Source organism: Oncorhynchus kisutch, linkage group LG29 (genome assembly GCF_002021735.2).
Source record: "Oncorhynchus kisutch isolate 150728-3 linkage group LG29, Okis_V2, whole genome shotgun sequence".
NCBI classification, from domain to species: domain Eukaryota; kingdom Metazoa; phylum Chordata; class Actinopteri; order Salmoniformes; family Salmonidae; genus Oncorhynchus; species Oncorhynchus kisutch.
In genome coordinates this window covers 23,816,802-23,839,677 of record NC_034202.2, presented here as the reverse complement: position 1 = coordinate 23,839,677, position 22,876 = coordinate 23,816,802, and the positions used below count along the sequence as shown (strand labels likewise).

The following is a 22,876-nucleotide window of genomic DNA, read 5'->3' as shown; positions in this document are numbered from 1 at the left end:
GAGATCATTAACCTCGATTTGGATGAGGATTTCAACTTCAATGAGTCGGAGGTGAAGAACATACTGCTCATCCCGGACCAGGCCCAAATCCCAGACACTCCAAAAAGGAAGAGGCGGCGTTATAGAGGCCGGCATGTGGGATACCTAACGAGACTGAGTGGATAAACCGCCTCTACCCTTCTATTGGCGAATGTGCAAACAATAGAGAATAAACTGGATGAGCTCAGTTCGAGACAGATCAATGTGATCTGAAGAACTGTAATATCCTGTTTTTCTGAGTTGTGGCTGAACAAGGACTAGTTTATTTACCACCACATACCGATGCTGGAACTAAGACTGCACTCAACGAGCTGTATATGGCCATAAGCAAACAAGAAAATGTTCACCCAGAGACGACATTCCTAGTGGCCGGTGATTTTAATGCATGAAAGCTGACATCCGTCTTACCTAATTTCTACCAGCATGTCACCTGGCAAAGGCAAAAAAATATATACATCACATTTACTCCACACAGAGAGAGAGACACATACAAAGTTCTCCCTCGTCCTTCATTTGGCATATCTGACCATAGCTCTAACCTCACGATTCCTGCTTAAAAGTAAAAACTCAAACAGGAAGTACCAGTGACGTGCTTAATACAGGGGTGGTCTGATGAAGCACATACTAAGCTACAGGACTGTTGTTTCTCTAGTGCATACTGGAATATGTTCCGGGATTCATCCGATAGCATTGAGGAGTTTAGCACATAAAGTCACTCGCTTCATTAGTAAGAGGTACATCGACAACGGTGTCCCCACAGTGACTGTACATACATATCCCAACCAGAAGCCATTTATTACAGCAACATCTGCACTGAGCTAAAGGCTAGAGCTGCCGCTTTCACGTAGCGGGAGACTATTCCGGACACTTATAAGAAATCCCGCTATGTCCGCCGACGAACCATCAAGCAGGCAAAGCATCAATACAGGACCAAGATCGCATCCTACTACACCGGCTCTGACGCTCGTCGGATGTGACAGGGCTTGTAAACTATCATGGATTACAAAGGGAAACCCAGCCGTGAGCTGCCCAGTGACGCAAGCCTACCAGACAAGCTAAATGCCTTCTATACTCACTTCGAGGCAAGCAACACTGAATCCTGTGCCCAAGAACACCAAGGTAGCCTGTCTAAATTACTATTGCCCTATAGCACTCACATCTGTAGCCATAAAATGATTTGAAAGGCTCGTCATGGCTCACATCAACTCCATCATCCCAGACACCCTGGACACACTCCAATTCGCATACCACCCCAAAAGATCCATAGATTTATATTTGTATTTATTAAGGATCCCCATTAGCATTATTCCTGGGGTCCAGCAACATTAAGGCAGTTATTTTCAATTTAAAATATTACATCACATTACATGACACTTTTCACAACACGATAAGTGTGTTCCCTCAGGCCACTACTCTACTACCACATCTCTACAATACACAATCCATATGTACGTGTGTGTAGAGTGAGTGTCTTATGTGTAAATGTGTGTGTGTCTCTTCATAGTCCCCGCTGTTCCATAAGGTGTATTTTTATCAGCTTTTAAAAAATCTGATTCTACTTCTTGCATCAGTTACCTGATGTGAAATAGAGCTCCATGTAGCCATGGCTCTACTTAGGACTGTGCCCCTCCCATAGTCTGTTCTTTACTTTAGGATTGTGAAGAGGCCTCTGGTGTAGAGGTCAACCGAACATGATTTTTCAACGCCGATAACGATTACTGGAGAACAAAAAAAAGCCAATACAGGATAAATCAGAAGATTTTTCAAATGTATTTGTAATAATGACAATTACAACAGTATTGAATGAACACTTATTTTAACTTAATATAATACATAAATAAAAATCAATTTAGCCTCAAATAAAACATGTTCAATTTGGTTTAAATAATGCAAAAACAAAGTGTCGGAGAAGAAAGTAAAAGTGCAATATGTGCCATGTAAAAAAGCTAACGTTTACGTTCCATGCTCAGAACATGAGATCATATGAAAGCTGGTGGTTCCTTTTAACATGTACCTTCAATATTCCAAGGTAAGAGGTTTTAGGTTGTAGTTAATATAGTATATATAGGACTATTTCTCTCTATACCATTTGTATTCCATATACCTTTGACTATTGGATGTTCTTATAGGCATTTTAGTATTGCCAGTGTAACAGTATAGCTTCCATCCCTCTCCTTGCCGCTACCTGGGCTCGAACCAGGAACATGTCGACAACAGCCACCCTCGAAGCAGCGTTACCGATGAAGAGCAAGGGGAACAACCACTCCAAGTCTCAGAGGGAGTGACATTTGAAACGCTATTAGCGCGCTCCCCGCTAACTAGCTAGCCATTTCACATCGGCCACACCAGCCTAATCTCCGGAGTCGATAGGCTTGAAGTAATAAACAGCTCAATGCTTGAAGCATTGTGAAGAGCTGCTGGCAAAACGTACAAAAGTGCTGTTTGAATGAATGCTTACGAGCCTGCTGGTGCCTACCATCGCTCAGTCAGACTGCTCTATCAAATCATAGACTTAATTATAACATAATAACACACAGAAATACGAGCCTTTGGTCATTAATATGTTCGAATCCGGAAACTATAATTTCGAAAACAAAACGTTTATTATTATCGCATATACCCTGACTCTGCGTGCAATGAACGCAAGAGAAGTGACACAATTTCACCTGGTTAATATTGCCCGCTAAACTGGATTTCTTTTAGCTAAATATGCAGGTTTAAAAATATATACTTCTGTGTATTGATTTTAAGAATGGCATTGATGTTAGGTACACGTTGGAGCAACGAGTCGTTTTTCCGCGAATGCGATTCGATTATCGATTATATCGATTATATGCAACGCAGGACACGCTAGATAAACTAGTAATATCATCAACCATGTGTAGTTAACTAGTGATTATGATTGATTGATTGTTTTTAGAAGATAAGTTTAATGCTAGCTAGCAACTCACCTTGGCTTCTTATGACATTCGCGTAACAGGTAGGCTCCTCGTGGAGTGCAATGACAGGCAGGTGGTTAGAGTGTTGGACTAACGTTACTTAAGGTAAAAATCTGTCGTTCTGCCCCTGAACAAGGCAGTTAACCCACCGTTCCTAGGCCATCATTGAAAATAAGAACGCGTTCTTAACTGACTTGCCTAGTTAAATAAAAATAACACCAAAATGCCCTCCAAGCTCATCACAAAGCTAAGGACCCTGGAATTAAATACCTCCCTCTGCAACTGGATCCTGCACTTCCAGGCGGGCCGCCCCTAGGTGGTGAGGGTAAGCAACAACTGACCGACGACAATGAAACATGCTACAGGGCGGAAGGTCAGAGACCTGGTAGTGTGGTGCCAGGACAACAACCTCTCCCGCAACGTCAGGAAAACAAAGGAGCTGATTGTGGACTACAGGAAACAGAGCGCATTCAAATCAACGAGGCTGTAGTTGAGCGGATCAAGAGCTTTAAGTACCTCGGTGTATACATCATCTAAGGACCTATCATGGTCCACATACACCAACAAAGTTGTCAAGCCGGCACAACAACGCCTCTTCCCCCTCACGAAGCCGAAAAGATTTGGCATGGGCCCTCAGATCCTCATAATTGAGAGCATCTTGGCTGGCTTCATCACCACTTGGTATGGCAACTGCTTGGCATTCGACTGCAAGGCGCTACAGAGGGTGGTGGGCACACCCAGTACATCACTGGGGCCGAGCTCCCTGCCATCCAGGACCTCTATTCCAGGTGGTGTCAGAGAACCTAACAATTGTCAAAGACTCCAGTCACCCAAGTCATAGACTGTTCTCTCTACTACCGCACGGAAAGCGGTAGTGGAGCGTCAACTCTGGGACCAAAAGGCTCCTGAACAGCTTCTACCCCCAAGCCTTTAGACTTTTTGAACAGTTACTCAAATGGCTACCCTGACTAATTGCATTGACTCTCTTGCACTGCTTCTATGCACACTCACAGGACTCTACCCACAAACACAAACACACCTTCACACTCTTAACATACACTGCTGCTACTCTGTCTATTGTCTATCCTGATTGCCTAGTCATTTTTACCCCTACCTACAGGTACATATTACCTCAATTAAAATCAGCAAAAAAAGAAAAGTCCTCTCACTGTCAACTGTGTTTATTTTCATCAAACTTAACATGTGTAAATATTTGTATGACCATAACAAGGCTCAACAACTGAGACATAAACTGAACAAGTTCCACAGACATGTGACTAACAGAAATGGAATGTGTCCCTGTAAAAGGGGGGGGGGGTCAAAATCAAAAGTAACAGTCAGTATCTGGTGTGGCCACCAGCTGCATTAAGTACTGCAGTGCATTTCCTCTTCATGGACTGCACCAGATTTGCCAGTTCTTGCTGTGGGATTTTACCCCACTCTTCCACCCAGGCACATGCAAGTTCCCGGACATTTCTGGGGGGAATGGCCCCAGCCCTCACCCTCCAATCCAACAGGTCCCAGACGTGCTCAATGGGATTGAGATCCGGGCTCTTCGCTGGCCATGGCAGAACACTAACATTCCTGTCTTGCAGGAAATCACGCACAGAACGAGCAGTATGGCTGGTGGCATTGTCATGCTGGAGGGTCATGTCAGGAGGAGCCTGCAAGAAGGGTACCACATGAGGGAGAAGGATGTCTTCCCTGTAACGCACAACGTTGAGACTGCCTGCAATGACAACAAGCTCAGTCCGATGATGCTGTGACACACTGCCCCAGACCATGACGGACCCTCCACTTCCAAATCGGTCCCGCTCCAGAGTACAGGCCTCGGTGTAACACTCATTCCTTCATCGATAGACGCGAATCCGACCATCACCCCTGGTGAGACAACCGCGACTCATCAGTGTGTCTGATCCAGCGACTGTGGGTTTGTGCCCATAGATGACGTTGTTGCCAGTGATGTCTAGTGAGGACCTGCCTTACAACAGGCCTACAAGCCCTCAGTCCAGCCTCTCTCAGCCTATTGTGGACAGTCTGAGCACTGATGGATGTGCGTTCCTGGTGTAACTCGGGTGATTGTTGTTGCCATCCTGTACCTGTCCCGCATGTGTGATGTTCGGATGTACTGATCCTGTGCAGGTGTTGTTAAACGTGGTCTGTCACTGCGAGGATGATCAGCTATCCATCCTGTCTCCCTGTAGCACTGTCTTAGGCGTCTCACAGTACGGACATGGCAATTTATTGCCCTGGCCATATCTGCAATCCTCATGCCTCCTTGCAGCATGCCTAAGGCACGTTCACGCAGATGAGCAGGGATCCTGGGCATCTTTCTTTTGGTGTTTTCAATGGTCAGTAGAAAGGCCTCTTTAGTGTCCTAATATTTTCATAACTGTGACCGTCTATAAGCTGGTAGTTTAGACCATTCCACAGGTGCATGGTCATTAATTGTTTATGGTTCATTGAACACGCATGGGAAACTGTGTTTAAACACTTTACAATGAAGATCTGTGAAGTTATTTGGATTTTTATGAATTATCTTTGAAGGACAGGGTCCTGAAGAGAGTTTATCGCATACCCCTGGACATTGACTTGGTACCGGTACTCCTTGTATATAGCCTCGTTATTGTATTGTGTTAAAATGACCTTTTTTGTGTGCACATTTTTCTTACTTTTTAATTCTGTTGGGAATGGGCTCTTTAAGTATGCCTTTTAAAGTCAACACCTGTTGTAGTTGACATGTGACAAATACATTTGAATTGATGAATTAGATTTGAACATCAATCTAAAACGAGACCCTCCTGGGCCCTCACAATGAAGGAAAGTATTTAATGGCATCCTTAATTTCCACTAAGGTGCTGCAGATGCTGCCACTTTGTTTCAGACGTTCACGATGATGAGAACCAGGCAGGTTTTAATGAATCTTTGCGGAAGCGGAAAAGACAGGGGTGCAAGAGGCCGAAGGCCTCTAACATCTGGCTGTCAGGTTTGGTGGAGCTCTTTCTCGAAGGAAGGGGTGTCCCCCTGCCGCCTACCACAAACTCCTGCGGTTGTGTCAGAGATGTGGGGTGACAACAGCACTAGTCTTCCCCCACCCACCCCTCAGAAACCCCCCCAGGACAACCAGCTGCCATGTGAAGGCAACACGTACACACACAGGCATAAAAACATACCGTACATACATACACATACAAATATGTTTTGTAACACATATGCTACATGCATCGATACACAAGTGAACAAGCCAACGCTACAGAGGAATGTGGAATGATTATGTTCACTAACACGGCAGATTCTTGCTGTTTAGAATAGGTTAGAATAAGTGGACCGTTCGAGAGAAAATAGTGCTACACTACAACCTAAACACAAGGGGTGTTCATTTCATTTTCACAAAACTTCATTAGGCTATTCGGAGTTAGGGGTTTGTTTAGCATAAGGTGCTAAGCTGGATTTCGGTCCTTAATCAAATGTACAGTAAATGATGGTTTTAAAAAGGTTTCTTCAATGATTAGACACAAATGGCATTTCAGCAGGGAGAATATACCATCGGTGCCAGTTCCCATGCCAGCCATCATCAGCCCGGTCTGACCATTCATCTGAGTCAAAGTTGAGCTCATTTTGTGTAGTATATGTCGTAATGTTTTCAATAGTCACACCTCCTAATGTCATTTGTGCTTGGCATTTAAACAAACACTATTAAATATCCAACAGCCACACAATGCATCTGATGCCTTACTGAGCAACAAATGTGACATTAATATTGGAGTGCCAACTGCTCATTTACATGTGCCAGAGAGAGAATGTGTGATGAGCCAAAAGCTTCAGACAATAGAGCACACTGCCATTAACGAAGCCTCGCTCACTATCCGTCTTTTTTCTCCCTCAACCTTCCTCGTGTACTACCTCTTTCGTTCTACCTCAAACAAACACACACAGCTCACTCCACAAAAGCTCTGCCTTTATCTGACATGCACACACTATGTGTCCAAAGCTCCTACTTCCTTAGGAGGCATTAGGAGGGGTGGCAAGTAGCCTAGTGGTTAGTGAAGCGACTGGTTAGAGAGGCAAGCCAGCAAATCCTAGATGCCTGTCGTTGTGCCCTTGAGTAAGACACTTAATCCCCATATGTATGTGTATGTATATGTATGTTCGTCTTTCAGAGGGGTAGGGTTAAAAGCAGAAGTCAAATTTCAGTTGGACCTTGTGTGCAATTGACCAATAAAGTGATCTTAAACTAGGTACATACTCCCAGCCACTTTCTCTCACAACCCCTTCCATCTTTCTCCATCTTACAATATCCGTTCCAAGAAACACCATTTCACTCATGCTTTTCCATTCCCTTCAAGTCCTCATTCACCCCCTCCGTTTTGTCTTTCTCTCTGTACGGATGTGCTGTTGAGGGTCTTGGTGAGGTCTCAGAGAGAGATGAAGTGTATGGTGAGAACATTAATGTGTCCAGACCACGCAGTTCATCATCTCAGGACGCCGTCTGGAGGTGGCGGTCAGGGCAAACGCTATCCCAGACTCCCCCAGTATACTCCACACTCAAGGTCAACCAATACAGAAGAAGAGACGGGCCGCAGGATTGTGGAATAAGAGAGCAGTAGTGCGGGGTAAGGGAGCCAGAGTGGAGGTTGGAGGAAGGGGTCTCTCTCTTCCTCTCACACACACACATCCAAACAAAAGGTGAGTGTGAATTAAGATGTGTATATGACGAGTTTCAATCCAAAATGGGATAGCTCCATTTTAAGAACTGTTGGTTAATTGACATTAATAAAAAACGCATGATGTGAAAGAGATAGAGCTAATATTTGTTCATCTTACCATGATATGGGCTAGTGAAAAAAACAGCCATGATTTTGTTTGAAATATATTGCAAGGTCATTTTATTTTAGAGACAAATAATGAGATTTTGTGGCAAAATGCTATATAAATCACTCCAAACAGAGCTCCAATAGAAAACTAATTGGGTTTTAGACAGTTACATGTAATAAAATTGTGATTCATAACTAAATAAATATTAAAATAATCCATTTGTTTCAACTATATTGTGCAAATATCACATAGCCGGTTTAATGTATGCAGAGGGTGAACAGTGTATATACAACGTGTGTTTTCTTTTTGGACATTTAAGCAACTTTTGGAAAAATGTGTTTTACAGGTTTTAATAGGATGAACCAAGGAAAGCTTATTTTGTTTGATTATATACATGATAGGGAAGGATTTAATGAATAATAAGGACATTGAAGTAGCGTAGCCAGACATTTGTTGGTGGGTGGGCCTGCAGAAATTTGGGTGGGCCCAAAACATTTAATAATGGGTCAATTCCAGCAATTCTGCACATTTTGCCATGGAGCAAAGAGAAAAATGTGCAGTATTAAACCTAATTTCATGCTATTCTATACATTTTTCCATGAGACTGAGATATATGTATTAACTTTTAAATAAAGGCACTGGAATATGAGCGGTCTGAGCAGTGACATGGTGCATATAGCCACAGAAGCACAGTGTCATACAGTGCATTCGGAAAAGACCCCTTGACCTTTTCCATATTTTGTAACGTTACAGCCTTATTCTAAAAAAAATTACATAGTTTTTTCCCCTCATCAATCTACACACAACATCCCATAATGACAAAGCAAAAAACGTTTTTTATACATCTTTGCGATTACAGCCTTGAGTCCTCTTGGGTATGATGCTACAAGCTTGGCACACCTGTATTTGGGAAGTTTCTCCCATTCTTCTCTGCAGATCAACTCAAGCTCTGTCAGGTTGGATGGGGAGCGTCGCTACACAGCTATTTTCACGTCTCTCCAGATATGTTCAACCGTTTTCAAGTCCGGACTCTGGCTGGGCCACTCAAGGACATTCAAAGACTTGTCCTGAAGCCACTCCTGTGTTGTCTTGGCTGTGTGCTTAGGCTCATTGTCCTGTTGGCCCCAGTCTGAGGTCCTGAGCAGGTTTTCTTCAAGGGTCTCTCTGTACTTTGCTCTGTTAAACTTTTCCTCGATCCTGACTAGTCTCCCAGTCCCTGCCGCTGAAAAACAACCCCACAGCATGATGCTGCCACCACCATGCTTCATAAACCTCATGTCCCAACTCTCTAAACACATGGCTCTGGATATAACACATATTGGTATGAAACAAAGTATATCTCATTTAGCAAAAATAACACATTCTAAAGCACACCTATAGTAAATGTTTCAAAAGTATGAGAACACACACAATTCACACACATAGAAAAGGATCCATTAGCATTTATTTCAGATGAAAAAATGCAAATGTTAACAATTGTTGTTTATTGCATTTTGGATTCAAACCCTTCATGTGAACATCACACTAAGTTTACCCACCACCACCACCACCACCACCACCACACACACACACTTTCTTCCGACCTTGTAAAACAAGTTTATTGAAAGGACAAGCCACCCATTAGACCACCAGTGAAACACATGACACCGTTCTGCTACGTTTAGTCATCTGTGGTCTGTGTGGTAGTCATCTGTCTACAGACTTACAGGCTTACAGGGAAAACACAAACATTTGACAACATACCTCAAAAAGATGAACCCAGTGAGATAGAACCGAAGTGTGTCTTACAAGGAGAAGAATAAACATTACAGTAACTTGGAGGACAGCAGAATCCTGAGGAAATAAATCATCTTAACAAGAAAATGTTTTCTGTCGAGAAAAGATTACATACTGAGCAATGTGTCACAGAGGACCTGGCTATGGGAGAAAGAAATACAAGAGTGACTCTTCTGTTCCGTTGTGCTGTCCTGAGGCAGATTTAAATGCAGGAACTAAAATGGCTTTGTTCTCTCAACACAATGGCCAAAACTGTGAGTCTAACCGCATCCCTAAAGACTACTCTCTTGCGAATAAGAGAACACGTTCAATAATTTGCGGTATGACTGCTGGGCGGAAAATGATCTGCTGCACTCGACTGCAGTTTCCTAATACTTCACAAGAGCTTCCAACGAGCACCTGCCCTGAGAAAAACCTCTGCAACATGAGCTCAGCACAACAAAAAAAGGAAAATATTTCAGCATGGTGGAAAGAGACATGGCTGAGTGAATACGTATTAAAAAAATCTTGTAAAAGCAGAAGTATTGTACTGTACCCCTCTCAGTTTCACATGGTTCTAATTTTGGCTGGAACTGGTGTACCTGCATACCCACGTGTGCTGTGCTCACCATTGTAAAAAATGGTTACGTAACAACAGTATTGGGACCTCTTCTCTGAAACGCAGAGCTCCTTGTTCCTTCTCAACAGGAGCACTGTGTGGCCTTGCAGGATCTAAAACAGGGAGCTGGTCAACCACTCCCTAAACTGACAGGAGCTTTTGTTTCTGTTAAACAGATCCTCCTACTGCTATGGTCCTTGGCAGTGCATGTTGGTGGTTGGATTAATTGCACTGGAGATGATGGCATCTGCCCACTCACTTAACTGCTTGAAGGGGAGACACCAGGAACACAAGAACACGGAACTAATTGCACGTATCCACCAGGACAATGGAAAGGGGTTTGTAAATATTCTCGAGACTCCGTTGTTGTTAGACTCACTTGTCACTGAGACTACAATCCAAAAGACTGATTGTGAGCCTGCCAGAAAACATCCTGCTCACATAGCCTGAGTCAACAACATTCACACTGATGCATATGGGAGAACAAAATAATAGCATGTCCGAAACACAGATACATACAACTCATAACAAGTACACACAGCAAACACTGACAAAAGGTTTCCCCTTTCACATATACGCTTCAACAAAACTAGCAGAGTCAAGCTAAGAATGCAGTGTACAGAGGGTTTGGCTGGAGAGGCAGGGGGTGTCCACAGTCCAAGCAGTGCATTGTTGAACCGGTGCATTGTTGAGCTCCACGAAGGTGGGGATGGGTGCGTTCTAAACTCTCTGTTCTCTGTCCAGATGTTTCTTGTTGTCTGGCTCAGCGCAGAGAAGCAGAGGGGGAGGGGATTACACAACTCTCCCTCAGTACTGAGCAGGAAGTGGGATGCAAAGGACCTCTTTTGCAAAGGAAAACACTGAAAAATGACTGAGGAAAACACCATACGAATGCACCACAAAGGGACTGTGATCAGAATATGACAGACAAGACGAAGCCGACAACCGAAACAGAGACTTGGCTAAGGGCTACAACTTTGAAATTAAAAGCATAGAAATATCAGAATATTTATAGGTCAAATCATATCTATGATTACAAATTCCCACAGCTCAGTAGACATTAAAATAGTTGCATCATGCAAGTAATGCACTGTGGCTAAATGTCAGTCAAAGTCAATCTGTGTTGTAAAGTAAAAAAGACTGCCTTATAGTCATAGGGAATCTCGGCAAATTGAGTCAAACTTTCTTGTCCCAAGAGGCCACCATGGTGTCTGTAAATCTAAGTTGTGGAACGGGGCTGGTGTAGTTAAGGTAAATCTTTTTATCTGCTAATGGAGGGAAAGTACATGTGGAAGGCCAGATGATCGCTGAAGGTCAAACGGAGGGACATGCTCGATTTCACCGAAGAAAGCCACTAAAACTTCCTCTCAATCAGCCTCCCTCCACCTCTCTTTTCTCCCTCATGGTTCTTCTGCCTTTGTTTTCCCAGGCAGGCACTTCCAGCATTAATTCTAAATTGTTTAGTTCTCCTCCCTTCACACTCCATCGCTTTCATTATGCTAACGCCAAACTGGTGGCAGATTTATCTTTTTCTTCACCTTTTTAAATGGGAAATGGGATTGCACAAGCTTTACCTGCTGTTACATTGCCCGGGCCCACTCCTGAGAAATTGGTTTTACAGATATCATCAATCAAGGATGGACAGAACAACCTGTCTTTGTAACAGAAAACAAGGCTTTAGTCAATAGGCCTACTCTCTGAGACAACGGATTCCTTCCTTTTCTCACTGATCGGTTATGAGTGCACACAGAGCGAGGCTACTTGATGAATGGTGAACAAACAGCAACTAAACCACAACGAAAGTGATATTGCTATCCAATGCAATGGGCAATCATCTCAACAGATTACTTCATCCATAACAGAGGATTGGAATGACCCACAGGAGATTTGACCTTTCACAGAACTCGGACTAACTTCATCATCCACACTTTGGTAAATTGACAAAGTCCTGGCAAATAACAGCTACGCTTCACTTATCATTGAAAAGGTATATTAACTATATCAAATGACTTCTCAGCTATCTGAAAACAGTCAAATGAGCTGATCTCTTCACTAACCTTGCACAACTTTATTCAAAGTGTCTCCAGCAGTAGGCTTCCTGTAACCTCCAGTGGATTGGCAGGGCCAGTGTTCGCTCTGCACCCTCCAGGATGATGCTTTGCATCTGCTTGTTCCGACTCGAAACACGGCCTTTGGGGGATTTGCCTAGGTGTCAGAAATATGACGGATACGCATGTGGAATGGACAGAGGAAATCAGAAGCCATTTCCATAATCGACATTAACACTATAGTGAGGGGCAACTGACAAAGGCAGAGCTCCAGAATTCAGTGGGAAAACGGCCTACTCTACAGTCTGGCTCTTTAGTATGAAATTAAGTCATAGATAAAGACAGTAAGAGTTATATATATAAAATAAAATATAAGACAGACATTCACTGAATGGAATTTCATGTTTTGATATAATGTACTATAATAGTAGGCTAGTAAAATATTGACTCGTTTTGCCACACACTTGGATCATATTGAAAAAGTCATGGTTTATTTTGAGACCATTTCAAGAAGGATAACCACAAAACCATTGGTGGGATGGCGGCACACAAATAGACTAAATATGGGGGAGAGGAAATGATCCCTTCCTTCTGCTCTAGTGCTGTCCTCAACACGCTGTTCCGCTTTGTTTGGATGATTAACAAGAGAGTCAGCCGTGTAGCAGATCAATACCCAATGGCTTTTTATGGGACTGTGTCTAATGTGGTAAAGCTACCTCTGTGCCCATCCTATTGTACAGCCAATTATGTGATGTGATCAATAGTCAGCCAAGAGATTAGAGGTCGACCGATTAAATCGGAATGGCCGATTTAATTAGGGCCGATTTCAAGTTTTCATAACAATATATTGAGCGAGGTATTTTTGGACACTGATTTGGCAGATTCTTTTTATTTATTTTTATTTAGCTAAAGGTTAGCAGGTTAGCAGGCAATATTAACCAGGCAAAATTGTGTCACTTCTCTTGCGTTCATTGCACGCAGAGTCAGGGTATATGCAACAGTTTGGGCCACCTGGCTCATTGTGAACTAATTTCACCGAATTTTACGTAATTATGACATAACATTGAAGGTTGTGCAATGTAACAGGAATATTTAGACTTAGGGATGCCACCCGTTAGAAAAAATACCGAACGGTTCTGTATTTCACTGAAATAATAAACATTTTGTTTTCGAAATGATAGTTTCCGGATTTGACCATATTAATGACCTAAGGCTCGTATTTCTGCGTGTTATTATGTTATAATTAAGTCTATTATTTGATATTTGATAGAGCAGTCTGAGCAGTGGTAGGCAGCAGCAGGCTCGTGAGCATTCATTCAAACAGCACTTTCGTGCGTTTTGCCAGCAGCTCTTCGCTGTGCTTCAAGCATTGAGCTGTTTATGACTTCAAGCCTATCAACTCTCGAGATTAGGCTAGTGTGACCGATGTGAAATGGCTAGCTAGTTAGCGGGGTGCGTGCTAATAGCGTTTCAAACGTCACTCGCTCTGAGACTTGGAGTAGTTGTTCCCCTTGCTCTGCATGGGTAAAACTGCTTCGAGGGTGGCTGTTGTCGATGTGTTCCTGGTTCGAGCCCAGGTAGGGGCGAGGAGAGGGACGGAAGCTATACTGTTACACTGGCAATACTAAATGTTAAAAGGAACCACCAACTTTCATATGTTCTCATGTTCTGAGCATGGAACGTAAACGTTAGCTTTTTTACATGGCACATATTGCAGTTTTACTTTCTTCTCCAACACTTTGTTTTTGCATTATTTAAACCAAATTGGACACGTTTCATTATTTATTTGAGGCTAAATTGATTTTTATTGATGTATTATATTAAGTTCAAATAAGTGTTCATTCAGTATTGTTGTAATTGTCATTATTACAAATAAATTAAAACAAAAATCGGCAGATTAAAAGTTATCGGCTTTTTTTTGGTCCTCCAATAATCGGTATCGGCGTTGAAAAATCATAATCGGTCGACCTCTACAAGAGATATTTCCGCTTTTGTAGCATGTTATGGTACGGATGAAAAATCCATGGGCCCTGCAACACGGAGACACGTCTATAGAGTCTACAGTAAGTCACCACTAGGCAGTGCATCATGGGAGTGAATCATATACTTTCCTTGGGCATGGAGATAGAGAAAATATGAAGCGGCTTATCTCTCCCCAAGAGAGTAGGAGGAGGTGTTTAGAAAGAGATAGGGAACTTCTGTTTCTCTCCCTGCAGCACTATCCAGATCCTTATCAGACTCCTCCACCACCGAATGATGCAGCCAGAATCAATCTACTGCCACAAACAAACATGACTCCAGCAGGCAACAATACTGGATCAACAACAGCTCAACAATGAGTGAGTAATATCTGTCAATGTTGACAACAATGAATCCTGTCAGTCAGTCCAAGACACATAATCAGAAAAAGTGTCATTAAAGAAGAGAGAGAACTTTTAGGCGAGGGTACTCTGAGCCATCTGTTTTGTCCCGCCACACAGACGGCTCTGTACCCTACTCTCCCTCTCTCCAGCAATCCATCCACCCATCTCTCTCTCTGTTGCCCAACAGAGCATGCTTAAAAAACAGTCAGGCTTCATCTCCCAGCACGTCCATGCTAATCACCCACAACAAGCACCCTGCAGATGGATCCCTTTAGAAACCATATGCTCGCCATAAGCATGTGTATGTCTCCCTCAGCTCTCTCTCGCTCTCTTTCTGGTATAGCGTTTAGTAGGATGTCATGTCACTAGTGATACGGGTCAGATGGTCCTCTGCAGCGTCACAGTGAATAATTTCTCTCCATGTTAAGTTTTGTTGGAGCCTTGGACTTGTTCTGGGTGTTTGTTTTTTTTTCCTGACAAAATTGAGAAAAGCTCTGCTTTGTGAATGACACTTTCTTATTCCAAGAAGCAGAAACAAAGCATGGATCCTTTACATGAATCAGCTTCTCCATGTCGAGATGGTTGACAATATGGAGAAAAGCTTTATCTGGAGAATGACGTGCTCTTTATTCAAGTAACAGAAACACAGTATGGAGACTTGACATGACATCACCTGCTTTTTTCCTCCCTCCTTGTCACTTTGACAGCCTTGCTCTGTTCCGTGGAGTTCCCCACATTTCCAGTGAGCTCATGTTTTCAGACTACCACCACAGCAGTCCCTCAGGAATGTGCAGAGAAGAATGAGGGAACGGATTAATGTTCCAGCGCCAGCAGCCTCAATGCAGGACTTTAGCATTGTGCACAACTGTGACTGAAGGCCATAGTCTGGCCTGGTCTGGCCTGTAGCGAATTAACACTTTCCATCAGCTGAGTTTTTTTGTCCTGACTCGTGCATTGACTGAAAAGAACAAGTCATAACCTCAGAATAAAGCCTACCCCTATTCCCTCCTTTTCAATCCCATTAACTTTCGCTGGTGGAGTCACAGCTGTGCGACCCAGGAAGTGTTCACAACGAGGTCCATTAGTGGTATTACCTGCATCCGGCTGCCGAGGGGTCATGGGGGCAACAGTGGACCAAACGCACAGATTAAATTACCCCAGAGGGAAGGAGGTTTAACCACCATCCCCCACACCGGAGTTGTCCCAAGGGAAGCAGACATTAGGGCTGCTGGGAGGTTGGAATTGGTAGGTGGGCTGGAATTATCCATGTTATGTTCCAGTTCACATCCTTACCTTTGATCCCAGCCATCACAACAATTCCCAAGCAGGGATTTCAAAGACTGCAGGGACAAAGCTTTGGAGGTAACATCATTTTGTGTACATTAATGTTTGTGTACAGGGAAATCATGAGGAAAGACTAGAATGAGTGGTTGACAGCGCTACCTAGAGAAGATATGTAAATATCCCATATACACCATGCAGTCTAGTTTAAACAGTGGTAGATACACAAAAGAGGAATGTATCTAATCTAATGACCAAAGACCAGACAAATAATGGTGGATAGCGATGTTTACACCATCCTCCACTGCTGTTGTATTTAAACTGGGAGAAATAAACTCAATTTATGTGAGTGGAAGTGGTAGCCTCAGTGTGTTCTCTAAAGCCCTGTGGAGTATGGAGAGACACCCCCGCTGTTCTGAGAGGAAAGCAGAGACACATCCCCAGGGCTATGCCAGTGGCAATGTAGTCTAAACAGGTACAACACACATTCGCCTGAGTCATCACAAAGGCATTTCGAAGCTGCCTCAATACCAGTTGACAAAAGGAAAAAGAAAACGTTGGCACAACAATACACAGAAGGCTCTCTCTTCAGACAGAGCCTACAGCGAGGTATTCAGGATACACAAAGCTTTGCCATGATCTCAGCTCCACCACCAAACACACAATGCTCAGAAGGTATTTTACATGGCAACCTGGAGTGTGTGTTTAAAAGATTTTAGAATAGGCCTACTGTAGCTTAAAAGAACAAGTATTCTAAAAGGGCAGCCTCATCTGTTGAGATTCAAACCAAGGTCAGTGAAACACAAGAATTGATATTCCTTGACTTGGTATGAATCAATAGAGCGTATGAATCAAAGTGGTATGAATCAATAGAGCACAAAGCGGGCAGAAGTGTATGCATTGAATGGGTAAATCACAAATACAGAATGTATAACCACTGGACAAGGGTAAATAAAGAGAGTGTTTCGTGTGTGTTACAAGACAAGCCTGATAATGAGAGTAGTATGGCTGTGGGTTTAGCAAACAGTTTAAACAGACAATGACAAACTCGTTGCATTATTCAGTTGGTACCATTGGTACAAATGTTAATCTTCCACAAGTGTAACAGATTTCCATAGGGCATAATAGGAGGCTCACACACGACCACCCCTGTCATCACTTTGCCTCTACATTTTCGTCACCATAACAGAAAATAGGTTCACTTATTTATTTTGATGATTTCTAACAGTCATGTTCAGAGACAGACTCATGTACCACTTGGAGTGGTTGAGTAATCAATCTTTCGTCAAGAGCCCAGAAATATAATGGCCTCCCTTCACCTCCCCTTCATTCGGCAGTGAATTAGTGTGTCCTTTACATTAGAGCACACAGCACACACACTGACCTTTTCCATGTCATAAATCACAACCCCCTGTTCTGATGCCAGGATTTTGTTTAACCTAATTTGTCACAGAGGAGCCCCCCTCCCACCCACTCTCACTGCAGCCTCACACTTGGGCTGTGGCATGGGATTGGTGGGAGGATCAAAGTGTGTCATGCAGCCCTTGTAATCATGAAACCCACTAGCTATAGAAGCACATGGTTGACTAGGCTATCACACACAAACACACACACACACACACAGAGAGTCAAAGAGGTCCCACATAGTGTGCCAAACATGTCAATAAGAGTATCATTTCCATCCATCATAAACCGTTTTTATGGCACTTTTGAGGTGTCTTGACACCACAATGAGGTAAGACATGTGCCGCATGCAACAATAAACGTTGTAAACAAGCCAAAGGTGTGAGAACGGCAAACACTTTTCAAACAAAATGGAGTTGATTGGGAAGAAATCCATTCAACCCCACCTCCTTCAGTGAATGAATATCAACAGATAGGAACCCATCATCCATTTACTGTGGCCATTTTACTGACCTCTCACCATAACCGAATGGCAGTTGTTCAGTAGTCTTTTTTTAGGACAGGCATCAAGATGAATCACAGTTAAAATAGATCTATGCCACAACCCAGTTTCTGTCCGCTGAGCCATTTATGTAAACCTCAGAAGGCCGTGGTTAAGCACGCCCTCATTTTGGAATGGGGGACCAGGATGAACTGTGATGACAATATGGGGTGACACCAGCTCTGAGGATGTGAGGCACACCACACACAGACACATTATCACATGGAAGTGAGGGGGGCCCGTGTTATGAAAAAGTTGCTTAATATGCTGAGGTTAGTACTCAACTAAGCAGCAAGCCACATTCCAAAACTGACTTGAGCTTTCTGCCCACTCAACTGTGTTGACACAAAGCCATATGCCCCAACCACTGGGCAAAAACGGGTTGAAACAACGTGGTTTCCATGTCATTTCAACCAAACAATTGAATTCAACATGGTTGGCAACAACCAAAATGTAAATCAAAACTAGACGCTGAACTGAGGTCTGTGCCCAGTGGCTAGTTTCCCCTCAACTTCAAACCAACCAACCTGCCTCAACACTCTCCTACCAGTCTATTTCACTTTGCACCTGAGTCACAGAATAAAGGAAAACTTCTCAAATAGTTTGGTTTATCTGACCACATACCCTCTTCAGTATTACCACGGGCCTATCGAGACCATGTGCTAACCAAGCCTTAGTATATGTTCCACTGAACTATAAAAAGCTGCTGCTGCACTGCAGACACACCTTTCACTCGCATGGCAATTATTAAATGTTTCTAATTGTAGCATATGTTAGAATGATTTAAGTCAATTACACATCATGCAATGCAATATTATGGCCCCTGTGGGTTGTGGAGGACATCTGGAACTATCAGTAGTGCTCAACAGTAACACGCATTGATTGCAAGAAAGTACACATTTGGGCAAAACTGTACAACACTTCCTCCTGTACAGTTGTGCTGTGGACTGTGGAAAACTGTACAACACTTCCTTCTGTACAGTTGTGCTGTGGACTGTAGAACTGTTGCATGATTATTGAATGTGAACACTGAGCAAATTGCACTCTGAATAACTATGTATGCATGCGAAGAATGTTTCAAAACCAGTTGCATGGAAGGCAGGTTAACCATTTACCAATAATGACAGTGATATGCCAGTGACATAGGTCTTAGTGCTGTGTATATAGCTAATTGATCCCTGGGGCACTGACCTATGCAGTTGTATAATGCTATGCTACACGTTTTCATGAGGCTAAGAGAAATATTGCTGTTTTAAAGCTAATTTCCTGCTATTCTACACTTTTTTTTCCCACAGAACCGATTTTTTTTGACTGTTTTGTAGCTCATCTTGTGCTTTTGTTCACATTTTGTCATGAGGCTGAACGAAAACGTTGCAGTTTTAAAGCTAATTTCCTGCCTTCTACACACTTTGCTATCTGGAGGGCAACCTCCATGGAGGCCATGGGGCACGTGCCCTGCGTGCCCGTTCGGTAAACCGCGCGACCTTGACATACCTGGGACATCTGGGGTCTGAAGTTGATCTCCTTTAGGTCCACAGACCCCGGTGACAGGTTGTGCAACATCTGGCACAAGAGCACTCCGTCTCGTAGCGCCTGTGCCAAGTCGAACACAGCTGCAGAAGGCCACACGACCCGGTGGTTTGGGGGCAAAACCTTGCAGTCTATCAACCACCGCCCGCATTGCCTCCACTCCTCCATGTCAGCTTGGGGGGAGAGTTCCACAACCAAATTCGACAGCCGCCTCAGTGTGCAAAATTCAGCTGCTTCCAGCGCGCAATGGAAGCAATACTTCCACCAGTGTTGAAATCCAAATCTTAATGAAAATGTTATTAGTTGTATTTTTTCTCCACGTAATAGTGAAACTGATAACTTTATAAATACGGTAAAATAATGTTCCACTTTAGTTTTCCGATTGAGTTTCTATTATTTGCTCCAGCTCACAATTTGTTCAGCTCTGTTCAAATAGACTATGTTCAGTGCAGAATAGTCAGAATATGTCCAGCTCAGTCTTTTGGATAAGTGACGTGAGTTTCTGACCAAAAACATGTATAAATTGACGACAAAAAAATGGAATAAAGTTGATGTAATGCGTAAATTCCCTTCTAAACAGACAGACCAATGTGAACTACCGGGAACACACATTTCCTTTTCTTCATTCTCAAAGTTGGTTTTGCATATCCAAACGGTGTTGAACAGTATAATAATAATATGTGCCCCAATCTCTTCTTTTCTTGTGTATTAAAGCCTACGAAATTTCACTTTTGAACCTATTGTGCAAGCATGCTGTCCAAAACCGATGTCTCCGGAAAAAATACTTTGCACAGCTATGGGAATCTTTTCAGTTCTGACACTGCTTACAGAGCGACATTCCGTTGTTTTGCGTAGCAACCCAGAGTTTCTAGTTGTTCAGAGCTTCTCTATACACTGTCCTATGCTGCTCTGATATATAACAATTTCATATCAATGTAAAACACGATGGTAAATCAAATGTCCCTTCTTACGACGCCCCACTCAACATCCAGCCTATCCACAATGCACTCGAAAACAGATTTCACTAACTCCAACAGAAACATGTATAGGAAAAAAATCACGTCGTTCTCGTCATTCTTGGAATGCCAAACACCCACAAAGAAACGTTTAGAAATGATCCAATAAATCGTTTCTATGTTGTTTCTTGTTTCTTCCTTGTCTTCTCCCTCCTCTTTTTCGTACGAATTGTGATGTTTTGCCAGCCTGGTCTCACAGACTTCAAGTAACATAGTAAACGTAAATCTGGGACACTCAAATTAGTGGGATATGTTACATTTGTAGGGTGGTTGGTCGGGTGGATGGGTGGGCATATACTGCAAACATCTAGCAACCCAACCTGGTCTCAAAGCATTTTGAATGATTCTGTATGTAAATTTGAGACTACATTCAGCAAGATATGTTACGAATTACAATTGTATGATATGTTACAAAATTGCTAAACCTACAATAAGTTACAAATTTGCTAAATGTATGATATGTTACAAGTTCCAATTTGTTGTTAGCTAGGTGGCAAGGGGTCAGGGTTAAGTTTAGGGTTAAGTTTAGGAGTTAGGTTAAGGGGTTAATGTAAGGATTAGGGGCAGTAGCGGTTTGTGGGCAAAATCATGGGGATACCAAGCCAGAAAAAAGTAAAAACATATGTGTTGTGATAAATGTGTTGTTTGCTCTCTAAACCTGTTAGTTCATATGCCTTGTGACCATGATATAGGCCTAAGGCCGAGACAATAAGAAGACACAGCGGCAGAATACATTTAACCACACCTTTGTTTCATCACAAAAGCAGAGAGCAACCTGTGTCCAGTGAAGGCCACAAAGCATATTTTATGTAACAAACACTTACATGGCCTACAGCATGTTCAAGAAAGTTCATGTTTCCGACATTTTCAGACTGCTAAACAACTATTGATTTAGAACCACAGAGATTTACTGCAAGTCGCAAAGTTAAACAGGAGCTACCCCCACTATTCCAGCACCACTATTCCAGCACCACTATTCCAGCCCCACAATCCAGCACCACTATTCCAGCACCACTAGTCCAGCACCATTTCAACATCATCAAATCACCTATGCTTAGTCTAAACAGTGACAACTAAAAGATACCAAAAACAATTTAGTCCAATCAACGTAAGCTGAATATGATGTGGCTGTCAATGGTTCTGATTTGTGAATGTGTGTGTGCGTATTTGTGAAAAAACGTTGACTCAACCTACTTGTGCTCCTGAGTGGCGCAGTGGTCAAAGGCACTGCATCTCAGTGCTAGAGGTGTCACTACAGATCCTGGTTTGATTCCACGCTGTATCCCAACTGGCTGTGATCAGGAGTCCCATTGGGTGGTGCACAATTGGTCCAGTGTCGTTAAGGTTTGGCCAGGGTAGGCTGTAATTGTAAATAAGAATTTGTTCTTTTAACTGACTTGCCTGGTTAAATAAATACAACAATCCTCAACATAGGGCTCCCACAAGGGTAGGTGCTCAGCCCCCTCCTCTACTCCCTGTTCACCCATGAATACGTGGCCACGCACGCCTCCAACTCAATCATCAAGTTTGCATACGACGCAACAGTTGCAGGCATGATTACCAACAACGATGAGACAGCCTACAGGGAGGAGGTCAGGGCCCTGGCGGAGTGGTGCTAGGAAAATAACCTCTCCCTCAACATCAACAAAACGAAGGAGCTGATCATGGACTTCAGGAGACAGTAGAGGGAGCATCCCCATCGCCGGGGCCGCAGTGCAGAAGGTGAAATGCTTCAAGCTCCTTGACGTACACATCACTGACAATCTGAGATGGTCCACCAACACAGACAGTGTGGTGAAGGAGCGCAACAGTGCCTTCTTTTGCCTAGGCCCCTAAGACCCTCACCGCCTAGCATGGCAACTGCACCGTCTGCAACCGCAGGGCTCTCCAAAGGTTGATGCGGTCTTCCCAACACATCAGCGGGGGCGCACTGCCTGTTCTCTAGGACATCTACAGCACCCGCTGTCACAGGAAGGCCAAGAAGAACATTGAGGACCCCAGCCACCCGAGCCACTGCCTGTTCACCAGCTATCATACAGAAGGTCAGTACAAGTGTATCAACGCTGTGTGACTGAAAAACAGATTCTATCTCAAGGTCATTAGACTGTTAAATAGCCATCAGAAACAGAAATAGCTTATTTACATAAGAATTCAAACCCTTTGCTGTGGGACTTGAAATTGAGCTCAGGTGCATCCTGCTTCCATTGATCATCCGTGAGATGTTTCTTCAACTTGATTGAAGTCCACCTGTGGTAAATTCAATTGATTGGACATGATTTGGAAAGGCACACATCTGTCTATATAAAGTCCCACAGTTGACAGTGCATGTCAGAGATAAAACCAGGCCATGAGGTCGAAGGAATTGTCCGTAGAGCTCAGAGACAGGATTGTGACGAGGCACAGATCTGGGGAAGGGTATCAAAACATTTCTGCAGCATTGAAGGTCCCCAAGAACACAGTGGCCTCCAGCATTCTTAAATGGAAGAAGTAAGGACTCTTCCTAGAGCTGGGCGCCTGGCCAAACTG

At 43.2% G+C, this 22,876-nt stretch overlaps 1 protein-coding gene across 9 annotated transcripts in view; it reads right to left on the bottom strand.

Annotated features, from left to right (window-relative positions):
• Positions 1-20,521, bottom strand: part of LOC109874045 (guanine nucleotide exchange factor VAV2) — a 239,969-nt gene extending 219,448 nt beyond the window's left edge. For 5 of the 9 annotated variants that reach the window (XM_031808818.1, XM_031808812.1, XM_031808819.1 and 2 more), the window contains exon 1: positions 19,299-20,520. In XM_031808818.1, the coding sequence (XP_031664678.1) occupies positions 19,299-19,502 (204 nt within the window). In that variant the 5' untranslated portion in view covers positions 19,503-20,520. Of the gene's footprint in view, positions 1-19,298 lie in introns of all 9 variants that reach the window. The other 4 variants (XM_031808813.1, XM_031808817.1, XM_031808815.1 and 1 more) reach the window with 3 other exon arrangements.
• Between the last annotated feature and the right edge of the window lie 2,355 nt (positions 20,522-22,876).